The sequence below is a fragment of the Typha angustifolia genome, chromosome 10 (assembly GCF_048772165.1).
Source record: "Typha angustifolia cultivar Huaian chromosome 10, ASM4877216v1, whole genome shotgun sequence".
Classification (NCBI taxonomy): Eukaryota; Viridiplantae; Streptophyta; class Magnoliopsida; order Poales; family Typhaceae; genus Typha; species Typha angustifolia.
The window spans coordinates 12,982,889-12,997,542 of NC_133248.1; the positions used below are offsets into that span (position 1 = coordinate 12,982,889).

Sequence of the window (14,654 nt, forward strand, 5' to 3'; positions counted from 1 at the left end):
TCAAGAGACAATCCTAAACATGCACAGTTGAATGCGCACATAAGTGGGAATAACATGTCCCTCTTGAAGCCTTATACCACTTGATAACTATATTCAAACCTCAAGGTAGTTCTCTCACAATCTTTATGCCAGAGTAACAGCATCTTTAAGTTACCAAAACATGCATTAAGAATATGCTCTCTGATCACATACCTTGAAACCTAAATTTTAGCACCCATACATCTCCCTTCATTTCCGTAATGTACCAAGACAACATAAGCATCCCCACTCTTAGTTATGCAGCACCTTATTTTCTATTTTCTATGATTGATTTGTGATCTCTAACACTGTATCTATATTCACATCTTACAGATGAAATTCTCATGAATTTAACCTCTTATTCACCCATCGAAGCAACGTTGGTTACCTATAACTATGAATTGTTGCCTGTTTACAGACATGGCTAAATGGGATAAAGCAAGACAAAGAAGATTTTATAATGCAAAGCAAGGGATCTGATAATATATGATATACATTTCAACTTCTGTGAAAATTTGTCCAACTGATGAATTATGATAGTTTTATCAAGAACCTCCATTAAAAAGATGAAGATAAATCAGAGACATGGTACAGAAATGAATTTAAATGATAACTGACTAAACAGAAACATACCAATGATGAGTAGTTATGGAGAGCCAGGCAACTCTGGAGATACTAATCATAAAATGTGTCCACGTATCCATCACATGCCTGACACGTGACTCTGATCTAAATGTCACACGATCGTATTCGAAGGCATGAGTGAACTGGCATGGACAATACATGTACAACAAACTCTCCTTTTCCTTTTACCACCATGAGGCTCCACAAACACAAAATAGCAGACATTTTGTGAAGAAAATTTTACTTTTAAAAACCTGAGGCAGGAAGAGAGGAGAATGGAAAAGAAACTGAATAATCTGTGTTCCTTTCAGTGAATAGAAGAATAGAATAATTAAAGAATATGTAGGCTAAATGGCTAGGAACATTTATTGTGCAAGAACTATAGAGGCCTTGTGCATAAAACGACATCAAATGTACTGCTTTAGCAACATAAGAATAGATAAAACACAAGATTCATGTTGGTGCCCCTGGTGAACAATAAATGCAATATTAACTTCAGACCAGCAACAACCAAGCATAGAGAGCCCATATGAGAATTGAATGCATAAGCTGACAAGAGGTTAATTCAGTCCCACATTAGGGTCCAACAACATATGAATACAACTGGACAGCTGAGTCCAGTGACATCAGAGGGCCATTATTTGATATATCAGCACAGATTGATTATGCTGGATGATGCCAACTGAGTTCCTTTTTTTTTCCCTACCATCTGATTACTGTAATCTGCATACTGCCAAAACTTATTACATCAAAATTCAACTGTCTCAGAGACTCCAAAACATAGACTAGGGGCAGAACTGAAAAATGCTAGTTAAGACTGTTCCTTTTTTTCTCTTTTCTCTGCACCAAAGTACCTAACTTTATATAGTTATAATTGCCAAGGTCATATAAGTTTCATGAATCGCTATTTTCAATACAACAGCATCATCAAACTTATTAGCCCAGGATGTATATTAAACAAGATGTCCCACACAGGCAAAAGTATGAATTGTTACAGCTGGGAAACAATTATGCCATAACTAAGTCCATCTTACAAGAATCCTGCTTTCACTCTTCATCATCTCCACAGCAATAGAATCATCACCATGCCACCAGTAGCATCTAACTCTCACTGCACAATTCTGTAGTGTGATTCCCTCCTGCTTACTGTTTAATGATGACTGATGACCAATATGTCTGAAATTCAAATTGTCCTTCCGCTCCAGCAAGAATCAAGAGTAAAAGTTCTCAAGTAAAATTAAAGAGGCCAACTTTAAGTCTAACACTCAATAGGTCATCTTATATTTCCACAAATTCTTGTAAGTAATGAACCAAGTCAATCCTGAATCAATTATACTTTTGATCAAAGTATAACCAATTTGACACCTATAAGCTTATACAAGAGCATCTTTTCTTTAACATTTCTGCAGTTTATAGATTAACAAAATTCTGTGTAAACTTGTATTCCTTGCCTATCATTCTTTGCTCATCTTTTCCTTTCCTTTTCTCTTTTCTAATCTGCTAGTAAAATCCTGCCAAATTGAATCATAAAGAGCTAAGTTAAATAACAAAACTCTTAAAGCATCACTTATAGTAGTCAGAACATCAAGAACTTTCTAGTGGTCTTTCACTCTTTCTATCCCCAGCTTATAATCAAATTGAGCCTTCTCTTGGTGAATAGCTACGTCTTATTTCATACATTCTTCCTCTGTTATTAAAATATTCCATACATGGATTTATAATATTGAAATTTCTGTCTTATGAGATGTTTGCGATAGTAATTTTTCTATGTACCAGCTTATAGTGTAATGAGTTACTATTAATCAATAGCTATCAGTATTTGTTATACTACTTTTTCTTTTTCCCAGGCAATAGAGTGACTGAGACTTCTGTTGATCAATAGTTACTAGTCTTTGTTCACCTTGTCTTCTGGTAACAAAAGTCTACCAAGGGGTTAACTACTGATATATTCAATACCAATCATTTAACAAAATAACTTGCATTAGCCTGAAAATGTTGGTCACACTCACCATGGTCAAATTGCCTATTTAATCAAATCTATTCTGCCGAAAGTCATTCCTAATGTTTATGCATTACAGAAACTTGGCTATATCCAACTAGCAACCATGGAAGGAAACAATCATAACCAGTTCAGTCATAATAAGGAATTAATCAACAACAAGCCTATATCAAGTCTTGGAAACATGCCAACAAATAAAACTACAACTAATCTCAACACCTGTATATCAAGTCTCGGAAACATGCCAACTAACTAAAGTACAACTAATTACCGGTTGCCTCTGCTCTAGACAGCTTTTCATTATGAGTAAAACACTCGCAAAGGAAGCTTACAGGTTAAGCCACCTAAAGCCATCCTGCCTTTGATGTGCTACACTATGTCAGACTATAAACTTTCATGAGAAGGCTATTACCACAACAATTGATGATTATGATTCTTGGTTCTGTAATTTCCTAAAACTGTATACTTTCAGGTTTGATGCCAAACTAACAGAAACCATAATTCTTGCCACAAAAATACAACTCTGGAGCCAGGAAATATTGAAACAAAGCCCAACAACTAATTTTTGAAAAACCTTACAAATGTAAGTGCATAATTTTGGATTTCTTTGAGTGTAGGCAAAGAAAAGGAAATACTATCTCTACATTCTTTTTACTTGTTTTAAAAATGAAATGGATAGAAAAGAAGTACTTTCACTTCAATGTTTAAGGAACTGATTGGGCACCTAAAAGGATACTAACATGTCATACCCAAACTTCCTTGAAGTGTGATCTGTCAAAATTTTCGAAATAGGTAACAAATGTTTATAATTTAACCAGCGTCAAGTAATCAAGTTGCTTATGGTATATTGCATGACTTTTATATAATGCATGTTAAAATCATCTCTTCAGGATCAGCAGAGAACATATTACGGCACATCATTAGACTTATGACTGGACGGATTAGCAGAAAGGATCTGACCAAGTCGGGTTGCATCTACTACTGATTTTTTTGAACTCCTCTCGGTAAGCACCAACAGTAGTTCGCTGCGCAAGCTTGGTAAGGATGGCATCTAATCTCAATCTCGAAAGTACTCTACCATTCAACTATTGGATCTCTAATTTCCTCTAAACTTTAGATATCCGTAGTAACTCTAACTTTCTCTATGTTAGAGAAGACTATGAAACTCGACCCACCTAAAATCGGCCTGAACCCGCCAAGTTTTAACCAAGCTAAGCCTTGCCCCGTTCAAACCCGAGATGGCAGTGGGTGGCATGGGCCCAGTCCGACCCAAAAGCCCGACTTACTACTTCCATCTATGGCTCGGCCCATAATAAGTACCTATTCTCATAGTTTTTTTATTCCCACATTGAATATTTAGTAAATTATATGTCAATATATATATATGTATGTTCATGTGAAAGATAACTAAAAAATTATCATATAGGCCTTTTAAACTCATCCCAATGGGATATAATATTTTTATATGAAACCCATCATGCCCAACTCAAGCCTAGTTTCTAATAGGCTATTGGGTGGTAACGGTCTAAAGTCGTTCCAATGGGATATAATATTTTTATATTAAATCCATCGTGCCCAACCCAAGTCTAATTTCTAATGGGCTAGTGAGTTGTAACAGTCTAAAAATATTCTAGTTTGGCCCGGCTAAAGTGATTGGTGGGTCGGGCCATGAACAAAAATTTAAGCCTAGTTAGTCCAAAATGTTCGACCCACCTGATGATCACCTCTACTCTACGTGAGTTAGAATTTAGTTCCATCTTCGGATTTAGACTCACAATGATTGTGGGGTTAGGAAGGTGGTCGCTACACAACCACAATTCCTCGATAAAAAATAAAAGTCCTCATATATAGAAACTCAAAGTAATCATTTTTCCAACTAAGTATTGAACCCTAGATATCCTATTTCTGCCATCAAAATCCAATAAAAAGATAGAGGATGAAAGTACAAGAGACAAAAATTAGTGCACCACTTTTGATCAGGGTCGTAATGCTTGTGTTATAATTTGCACCATGTAGATACCGACGAATTCAATAACAAATTTGAGCAGAAAGAAGACCAATTATGTGTCTATCAAACAAACCTACAACCAATTTTAGGTAAAAGTCCAAAGAGACGGAAAAGGAGGAAATAACAAGCCTACTCCCTTCACTGAAACAAACCAACTCTTAAAAAAGAAAAGCTAAGGTTTGAAAGAACACTGACAACTTCTAAGTTAAAGGCTTAAATCTGGGATGAAGTATCAAAAGAGCCTGCCAACGTAGCCGCAGAAGAAAATATAGAGAAAAAAGAAGAATCGTCTGGGTGTAGCTGATCAATCACTCATCCTTTCTCGTGAGGAAACTCCCAGTGGGATTTGGATAAATTAATTTGACGATAATGAAAGGCTTTACAGGAAAGCGGAGAGGCGGAGAGGCGGAGAGGAATCATCGATCACTATGTCAAGAAGATTGGTCAATTAATGGCCAGTGAGGAAGAAAAACATTCATTTTTGTTCTAAAAGTTCCAGCGGAATATTTGATCCTTTAGCACTTTTCACCTAGCCAACACTTGTCATATGTTCGAACAAAGTCGTGTAAAAGATTTGGTTGGAGCAGAATGTATCAATCTAATGGAGATCGCCGATCGCGTCAAACCATCAGCAGGAGAGTGGAATATACGGAATCTAAACATAACATTTATTTTGGGTATTATTATAAATTTAAAAGTTGCGATCATAGTCGTACCTCTTCTCCGGCTGCTCGACTCCTCTGCTTCGCAGTCCTTTTCCTTCGGAAGAAAGAAAACCTATTCCGCTGTACCAAACTGGGTTTTGTAAGAAAAGAAACCGATTCTGGTACTAACTAGGTCGGAAAAGACGCTCGTTTTCCTCGTTCCACCAGCAACACGGAGTATCGATATAGCAAGTAATAGTACGTGGCGTCACTTCATTGGCTACAACATTAAGTGACAGCGAATCCGATTAGGAAATATGAGATCACCCGAGATATTTAACTACTTATAAGGGGGTAGAGATCGAGGGGAGTAACTAAGTGAGAGGAGGTTAAGTTAGAGCAAGTAGACAAGCTAGAGCAACGTTGATAACTTAGAGCGATGAAGATTGGTGAGCAGGGTATTTCCTTGAACAAACCGAGCACCGTGGAGCAAATGCCGGAAGAAGGAGACGACATCTGGTTCTTGAACAACATAATCTCAGCCGGAGACCGAATCGTGGCCGCCGCCACGAGGAAGGTCGTCAAGGAGAAGGAGAGCCGGAAGAAGGATGTCCAGAGAGTAAACCTCGCCATACAAATCAAAGTCGAAACCGTCAGCTATGAGAAGGACGCCGCCACCCTACGTCTACGAGGCAAGAGCATTGCCGAAGATAATCTATCCCCAGCTACCCGGAGAAAGAAGCTTCCCTCCGACGTCCACGTGGCAATAAATCCGACCGGGATAAGCAATCAGCCGTGGTAGGCCAATACCACACGCTCGAAATCCAATGCCACCGGCCTTTCTTGCTCGCCAAGCTCATCTGGGACTCCGTCTCTTTAGACGACCTAAACTAGTCTCGAGACGCCTCCAAGAACCCCGACCTCGCCGTCCTCCTAATGCACGAAGGATTGGCTCACTTCTTCCTCGTTGGAGGTATTCTGACGACCACGAAGTTCCGGATCCAAACCGCGATCCCCCGCAAGCACGCTGACTCCGGCTACGAGGCGGCGCTGAACAAGTTCTTCGAGAGCGTGCTGCCGGGAGTGACGCGCCACGTGGATTTCAAAGTCGTCCGCTGCCTCGTGATCGACAGCCCTGGATTCAGAAAGGTGCAGTTCCGCAAGTACATGCTAGAGGAGGCCGAGGGGCAGCTGCTGCAGCCGATCCTCGAGAACAAATCGCAAATACTCGTCGCGCACTCGTCGTCGGGGTACAAGCATAGCATGAAGGACGTCCTAGAGGATCCTAAAATAATGGAAATGATCACGGATGCCAAGGCCGCCAAAGAAGTGCTGGCGTTGAAGAATTTCAACGCCATGCTTACCAAGGAGGAGTCTCGAACTTGTTACGGGCTGAAGCATGTGGAGATTGCGAACGAACAGCAGGCGACACAGACTCTGCTCATCACCGAATGCGCTCTTCAGTAACTCTGATGTCCAGCTGAGGAAGAAGTATATTGACTTGGTTCCTTCGGTCAAGGATAGAGGGGGCGAAGTGCATATATCTCTTCTGATCATGTCACCGGCGAGCAGCTCGCTCAGATCACCGGAATTGCAGACATACTTCGATTTGGGGTGCCTGAGTTGGACGACATTCAAATGTGAACCGTCGGAAAACATCCTCTTTACGTACACATGGTTGAAGGAATTTACTGCTGCTCTTTGTTTTGTTTCTTTTATATATATATATAGTCTGCTTGGTAGAGTTATTCAGATGCATATAGCAAACTCAAATTTTGTCCCAATCAGCCTCTGATTAGACTACTCAATATTCTCTCTCAAGCAATATTTTTTCTTTTCCAAATAGTGTACTAATGACAAAAGTCATCTCAAATAGATTGGGGCTTTAGGCCAATTTAGTAAATACGGACCACTCTAAAATTAAAGATTCGAATACAACTAACATTCAATATGAATAAAATTAATAATTGCTAGTTAAATATGACAAATGAATGAATTATCATTAACGGGGTTACCCAGTCGCATAGTTGGCGATACTGTTTATATTTATAAACTTTGTAATAATACTAAACCATCAATTATAACAGGGTTACTTAGTAGCTCTGCCATGGATTTGAAATTAGATTCCTCGTTGGCCCCTGGTTTTGGGTTTCCATGAAAAACCTTGGGCTATGACTTATTTATCTTCTTCTCCACCCTGCAGGAAGCATTAATTAGTTGAAAGTTGCTTTCGGAGAAGAGTTTCTTTTCATTTATGTAAAGAATATGCCTGTTGGATTTGATTATAAGTTCTACATTCGTTTTTTAGCAGCCCTCTCATTTTTTTTTAATTTTTTTTATTATTTTTCTAATGTTTGATTAGTTATTTTTAATAACTACATTGCTGACTTATTTTTAATATAACATTGCCGGGGTGGGCCTAAACCCAATGTTGATCACCTTGCCGTTGGGCCTTGGGCGGGAGAGAAGGATGCGAAGATTAGTTTCCGCCTTCCTATAGGCTTTAGTGTGCACGTGCGTAACCTATGCGCTGCACGCGCGACTTCTTATAAAGAAAAAGATCGGGATCCAAATCGCCGACGGCTCGGATCTGGAAGCAGCCGCCGCCGTCTGGTCGCTTCACCCACAAGGCCACGACCAAAGCTCAGGTGGAGGTTGATAATATGACGACTGCCGTGAAGGGAAGCATGTGGAGGAGGGTCAATCCTCAGCTGCGTGCAGTTGTCTCATGGCGATCCAGCTTAAAGCCCGCCGCCTCCATGTCTTCTTCCCCTTCTTTCTCCCCATTGGCGGAGACCGCTCCGCTCTTCTACTCCAGTCTCGGTACTATTACCCTCACGATGATCTCTCTCGTTCTTTTGGCTCGGATTTCCGATCCCATTACTTCATCGATTTGTCTCCAGGTAATGCCACGTTGAAGAAGAGAGTGGAGGACGTCATGCCGATCGCCACGGGGCACGAGCGGGAAGAGCTCGAGGCTGACCTCGAGGTTAGATTCTTCTTTCTTCTTCGACTGAGATTTTTTTTTTAAAAAAAAATTTATGGCGAGGAGATAATGATGTCTTGATCGGATCTCTTCTTATCTGGCTTTAGGGAAGGAAGCGGTTTGACATGGATGCGCCGGTCGGTCCATTCGGTACCAAGGTCAGCGGTCCTCCACTCTCTGTTCAGTTTCTCCAGCAGATTTTGGACATCTCTTGATGTTGATGCTGCCATTTCGGTTTCCCGATTTGGCAAAATTTTCTTTTGATTACTCACCAGGCACCGGGAATCTGTTAGAGCTTATACTCCTTTTAGTTTTGATTTCTCACCAGGCTTGCTGTCTTTTCTTCTTAATTAGTTCAATTATTGGTAGGTGTTCCTTGGAAGAATGCAAAATTTCACTCCTGGATAGTTGTTGTGAAAAGAATCATCTCTCGATAGATGATAGGTAGAAAAATGAATCAGGAAAAGATTATTGATAGTAGTAGGATCTTAATTCTTAGCTCTTCCAAAGGTAGAAAACCCTGTTCTGCTTATTGTTAATTATCCCTAACTCTTTTTGAAGCTTGAGTTATTTAATCAAAGAATCTGCTTTGGTTACTCGATAATGCTTTCACATATGTATCTATCTTTGTGGAAAACAGAAGCCTTCAAGGACTTGATAGTTATTTATTTGTTTATTTTCCTGTATTATCACAAAATTTGTAAATAAGAGCTTCACTCTTATTTGTTATGTTCGTTTCTCTTCCTCATTATATACTCTTTAGTTTCTTACAGATGCTCCTTACATGTAGACTGGAATTTCCTAGACCAGCATAAAACATATAAGATTTGGTATATAAACTGATATTGACATGCTAAAATATTCTTTGAACTCTCTTTATAGGCACCTCGTGGATCATGAAATTATATTGAATATATTTTGGTCGGTGAGAGTTTCGAGGTTAAGTCCATCATGGGTTTGTGGACGGGGAAGTGAAGGAAAATAACTTGCCAAGAGCCAAAAAAACATCCCCTTATTTGGCATTATTTTTAACCTCTATCGATTTTTTCTTTGTGATCTTTATTTTAAATTTTAAATTGGCGATATAATTTAGGGAAATTGGTAGAAGTGCTGGTTATTGTATCTTTATAGGTGGTAGATTATGTTATTCATAAAATATTATGACATCCATGTAGGACAAAAGTTGGGAATGGGGGTCTTCGTTACTTAAAGGGTAGCATGCCATTTGTCTATTACAAGACTGGACCTCCCGTTCTTCTTTGCTATGCTTCGAACAGTGTTCAACCACAAAACATTTCATCATTATCAAAGGTTATGTTCAATATGATGTTTGCTAGCATGCTCAGTATTTGCGTATCGAATCAACCTTTTCTCTTTCACCTAATATTCTGCCACACTAGGTTTTCCACATCCTTGTTCCAATCTATTTGGTTCCCTGCAACTAGTCACCATACATCATTAGCTTTCGTGAGTATCTTAGCAAGCTAAGTAATATCCATTTTACAATGTTTTTTTTTCCTTAGTTCCAGTGGTGAATGTATTTGGCAGCACATCATTTGGGAAAGGAATTTTGTCATTTAGATTTATCCCATTAGAAATTTGATAGCTATCCTTGTATCACGTATTCTAAATTTGCAGCATTAATCCAATTTAGCCAATATCAAATATCTTGCGGAAACATGAATAACCGATGTTCCCACTTCTGCAGGAAGCACCTGCCATCGTCCAATCTTACTATGACAAAAGAATAGTTGGATGCCCTGGCAGTGAAGGTGGTAAGTTTTATAATTGTATTGAATTATTTTCCTATACTAGGTTCCAAATAGTTCTTTCTTCCTCTATCCTGCCATATCATGTGTTCTCATCTGATTGGAAATAATATTAAATTTATAACCCAACTCTTTTCATGAAAGAAATTTAAGTTGGTTTTAGCTAACATTGTTACTAATATTTTTTATGTAATTTCAGAGGATGAGCATGATGTTGTATGGTTTTGGCTGGAGAAGGGCAAGCCACATGAATGCCCTGTGTGCTCCCAGTACTTCACGGTAATTGTGATGACTTGGTCTTCCGAGGAGGATGATTCTTGATATTCTATCACACACTAATTAAATTTCAGCAGATATTTTCCAATTCTGTGATTGCTTAATTACTATGTTAATTCTCTACTGTCGTGCAGCTTGAGGTGATAGGTGCAGGAGGTCCCCCTGATGGGCATGGTGATGATCACGAGGATCACTAAAATTGGGATTTACTTTTTGTACAAATAAAGAATGGTGAAATGATCATTTTTTCCAGACATGTTGGCAAACTGGCTATTCCCTCTGACATTCTCAGGATTTTTTCTTTTTCCTTTCAGAAGGCATATCGCATCTGTTGGACTTTGGACTCGTTTAATCCTCTTTGATGAAGTTTCTTGTAATAATTGGTACTGTCAGTTAACATTCTTCTTTCTTGGTTATTTCAAATCAAAGCGAGAAATGTTCGCCTGGGTTGGTGATTTAATTGTATTTATCTGCTGCATGAATCCTTAAACATGCTAGTCTCTCAATTGGATTGTGAGATGCCCAAGTAGGGGCATTGCTGTAATATTATAAATGCATCTTTGTTTGTAGGTGTTTGGTTCAGTTCTTATGATAATAGCAGGGTATGTTTTTCTTGCAGGCTGAATACAGGACAGCCCGATATTAGCTGCCAAGTTTGGTAGCCAGTCATAGGGGCCGTGATGTACCCCATTTGTTGAGCTTTCTGACGGTCTTCTCCTAGTTCCTCTGTAGTGCTTGTATTAAAGGACCGGTGTCCTGTTTTCCTTCTTATTGGTGCATCAAACTGTAATCATTCTAGTGTCTGGATTAATGAAATTATTCGCCCTCAGACATTGATAGAAGTAACTGAGAAGAGATTTCGACTCTTCTATGTTTGTGTGGTTAATTCCAACGTCCCCTGATCAGCTCAGAACCTTGTGTTTTCCTTTCATGTAGCAATTGGAATTAATCATCATGATTTCTATAGCGTTCGTCCTGCTCACCGTGCACCCATTGTTAGCCCATCAACCAATAAGCCAACTACATCTTCCTCCGTGTCTGAGACGTGCCAGTTTGGGCCTCTGTTCTTGTTCAACATGGCAAGGCTGCATACCTGGGGAGGCTGCCAGCATGCGGCAAAGCAGGGGAGACGACCTCAGAGGTGAGGTGTTGAATGATATTGGTGTGACGTCGTGAGATTGGATTGAATTCGAAGGAAGAGGGATAAAGTGGGGCTTGGACAAATACGTCTTCAGGTAGTTCCTATCTCGTGACTTTTCTATGTGCTTCCATCTTTCTACGTTATTTTCAAGTTTCATACCTTTTCTACATATTTAAGATTTATTTATTTATTTTTGCTGTTGACATATCAGCTCGACAGCTCCTTATCACAATATAGACCTTTGGTTCAGGATAACAGAATCCTTCTTTTTACTGTTGCGTTCAAAAAGTAATGGGATTAATTTTTTTTTTCCTGGACGAAAGACTGAGGAAGCCAATTCAACTTTTTTGGTTCTCGGTCATTTTTGTTCCTATCTCGTGATTTTTTTTTTTTTTTTTTTTTTGGTCCTCGGCCTTTCTTGTGATTCAATTTTGTCATAACTTGTTCAGTGTGAAATCTGGTCAGAGCACTGCCATAGTAAGCTAAACAAACTTGCATTCATATTAGCCGGACTTGGTATTTCTTCCTATTAACCAGGATGCAGCGTTAAGTCAAGGTTAGATTATATATTCTTCAAAAACATGAATACTAATATGTACTGATGTAATAAGCTTATAAAATTCTTCATATTAAATAATACGTAGCGTAGGTTTGAAGCACTTCATGGTAAATAGAATGATTAACGTAACAGATGCATTCACATTTCCACCATTAGCCACTATTTCCTTGGATATACCATCCAATTATCTAAACTCTGTTCTACATAGCCATCCGTCAAAGTTTCTACTTGTCTAGACGTCATTACCAAGAAGAAGAGGCCTGCTGAAGGTGTGAGGAAAAACTTAAGGGGAGTGGCTTTCTAAATATATTCTCCTTCTATACAAGCAGTTATCATTTTCCTGAATTTCCTACAAGCTTGTGATTCAGACAGGCGGCATATTTCATCTGCTGATCAGCCACAACATAGCTTAAAAGTGTGATCTGATGGTAGTTCGTTGATCTCAAATCATTGTTGCCACAGTTCGGCTTCTTCTCTTCTAATTATTGTAAGCTCAAGACAGATGGATATAAAAATGCAGAGGATAATCAACAGTGCAACAATCATCCTTCTCCTTTCCTTCGCTCTTATTCTTTATCTTGTTGTAAAGCGTACATTGGTCTTCTTTCTCATCGGCAGTATTGATGCCACAGTGATCCTTGCAATCCTCATCTGGTCCTTTCTGCATGAATATTTTGTTCGCAAAGAAATGATAGGTGCAAAGTTAGTAAATATTACAACCATCATAGCCACCTTCACCCTTGTTATCGTGGTTATTCTGTTATGCGTTCGTGTTGCATATTCAACAACCTTTTATGTTTGTGCCGCTTTAGATTGTGCAGCCTTAATGTCGTATGGCCTCCTGGTGATTGTCCAACGAGTTGTAACTTGGCAGAGAAGACGTAGATGGATCACTAAATTCGTTTCAGAAGAAGAAGAGGGGCAATTTGAGTACAACTTCATCCGGGAGGCAGCTGGATTGCCCAGAAAACTCTGCTACGAAGAGCTCAAGGCAGCTACTCAGAATTTCCAAACTCCTATAGGAAGAGGTGGTTCTGGTTCAGTGTTCAAGGGGGTTCTTGGCGATGGATTACCAGTTGCTGTGAAACGGGTTGAGGGAGAAGTACGTGGGGAGAAAGAATTCCGTTCAGAGATCACTGCCGTCGTCAGTGTTCAGCATATCAGCCTTGTGCGCATCCTTGGCTACTGCCTTGTTCCGGGGAGTCATCGCTTTCTTGTGTATGACTTCTTTGAGCATGGCTCACTAGACTCTTGGATCTTTCCAAAGAGCGGAGGAGGAAATTGCCTGAATTGGTTGTTGAGGTATCAAGTAGCAATTGATGTTGCGAAAGCCCTGGCTTACCTCCACCATCACTGTCGTTAGCGCATCTTGCACCTTGATGTCAAGCCAGAGAACATCCTCTTAGATGAGAATTTCCGTGCTCATGTTACGGACTTTGGGATATCGAGATTAATGGGGATAGATGAGAGCAGTGCTGTCACGACTGTTAGAGGTACCAGAGGCTACCTAGCTCCCGAGTGGTTCTCAGCAGGAGGGATATGTGAGAAGTCTGATGTGTATAGCTATGGAATGGTGCTTTTGGAGCTTGTTGGTGGACGGAGGAATGTCAACTTTTTTGACGAAGGCCGCATCTCACAGAGGAGATGGTCCTACTTTCCTAAAAATGCAAGTGAGAAAATGAGGGAAGGGAAGCTGATGGAGCTAGTAGATGAGAGGTTGCTAAGTAGTGGAGATGTTAAAGAGGAGGATGTGAAGACGATGGTTTATGTAGCTCTATGGTGCACACAAGAGAAACCAGAGCTCAGGCCGAGCATGGAGCTTGTGGTCACCATGCTACAGGGCTATGTAGCAGTGAACATGCCTCCAGAAACTAAGATGTTTATGGTGGATCCACCCTTGCCCAAATATTCTGGATCAACTATATCTCATAGTACTAATACAGCTCGAGATCTAGGACATCCTTTCATATCCATGTCCTCCGTTTCCATCTCTAATCAGTACAGCACGTAGTTTGCAGCGTGCTTAAGCGGCTATCTAGATCTTCTCTTCAGGACCAGATTATCGATATTTAGCTTGATGGAAGGATATTGCATGCTAAAACATGAGATTCAATTGTTTATTTCAATTTACTTGGATGTGGTCTTGCTATGTTGTCTAGTTTCTGAGTAAATCTTTAATGTAAAGTCAAGATTCTCTGAGTTCTGATAATTAACTTCTTCTCCTCATTAGCATAAACTTATATTCATCGATACTCCCTCTTTCTGAGACAGTTTCTTTAATCTTAAATGATCTTTTTTTTTCAAAGTTACTAGAAAAAGTTATAGTTCCACTCTATAACCATAAAGTTGTGAACAGGCTGCGAGTGTTTAATGGACCTTAATTATACATAAAATAAAATTCAGACAGAGCACAAAATGCTATAACTTTCGTGCGTTGCTCTGCTTGACCATCGAGGTGGTCGGGTAGAGGACGTCAAGCTTTCTTTCTTATCCATGCTGTAACACACTAAATGTGCAAGATCTCCAGTTAACCAGAGCTTGTAGATCTCTGTCTAAAGTCTTCAATCTAGGCTTAAAAGTGGTAAGAGTGGTTGGTGGACTGCAAGTCTCATGTGCACACACACACTCTC

At 39.6% G+C, this 14,654-nt stretch overlaps 2 protein-coding genes and 1 pseudogene across 6 annotated transcripts; all 3 read left to right on the forward strand.

Annotated features, from left to right (window-relative positions):
- Positions 1-5,732: 5,732 nt before the first annotated feature.
- Positions 5,733-6,760, forward strand: LOC140769304 (protein PELOTA 1-like). Its single transcript, XM_073109967.1, has 2 exons — positions 5,733-6,056; positions 6,188-6,760. Exons 1-2 carry the CDS (start codon positions 5,733-5,735, stop codon positions 6,758-6,760), a joined length of 897 nt encoding a protein of 298 aa, XP_072966068.1.
- A 1,069-nt stretch (positions 6,761-7,829) lies between these two features.
- Positions 7,830-11,166, forward strand: LOC140769153 (putative cytochrome c oxidase subunit 5b-like). Of its 5 annotated transcripts, XR_012105862.1 has the most exons (8): positions 7,834-8,116; positions 8,197-8,282; positions 8,387-8,437; positions 9,988-10,054; positions 10,248-10,327; positions 10,459-10,555; positions 10,639-10,707; positions 10,944-11,166. XR_012105862.1 is itself a non-coding variant. In XM_073109746.1 (7 exons), the coding sequence occupies exons 1-6, from the start codon at positions 7,957-7,959 to the stop codon at positions 10,519-10,521; spliced, it is 507 nt and encodes a 168-aa protein (XP_072965847.1). In that variant the 5' UTR covers positions 7,834-7,956; the 3' UTR covers positions 10,522-10,555; positions 10,639-10,868. The 5 variants fall into 5 exon arrangements, 3 of the variants coding, with proteins under 3 accessions (XP_072965848.1, XP_072965847.1, XP_072965845.1); XM_073109746.1 differs by lacking the exon at positions 10,944-11,166 and having other exon boundaries at positions 10,639-10,868; XR_012105861.1 differs by having other exon boundaries at positions 7,838-8,116; positions 10,459-10,707.
- Positions 11,167-11,292: 126 nt separating this feature from the next.
- On the forward strand, positions 11,293-14,163 carry LOC140769152 (probable receptor-like protein kinase At5g20050; annotated as a pseudogene).
- The last annotated feature ends 491 nt before the right edge of the window (positions 14,164-14,654 follow it).

Excerpts from the sequence above, each read along its gene's own strand:
- LOC140769304 (XM_073109967.1), top strand. The coding sequence starts at position 5,733 with ATGAAGATTGGTGAGCAGGGTATTTCCTTGAACAAACCGAGCACCGTG. Across the intron at positions 6,057-6,187 it reads TTCCCTCCGACGTCCACGTG|TCTCGAGACGCCTCCAAGAA; the intron begins GCAATAAATCCG and ends GACCTAAACTAG.
- LOC140769153 (XM_073109746.1), top strand. The coding sequence starts at position 7,957 with ATGACGACTGCCGTGAAGGGAAGCATGTGGAGGAGGGTCAATCCTCAG. Across the intron at positions 8,117-8,196 it reads GCTCTTCTACTCCAGTCTCG|GTAATGCCACGTTGAAGAAG; the intron begins GTACTATTACCC and ends ATTTGTCTCCAG. Across the intron at positions 8,438-9,987 it reads TCGGTCCATTCGGTACCAAG|GAAGCACCTGCCATCGTCCA; the intron begins GTCAGCGGTCCT and ends CCACTTCTGCAG.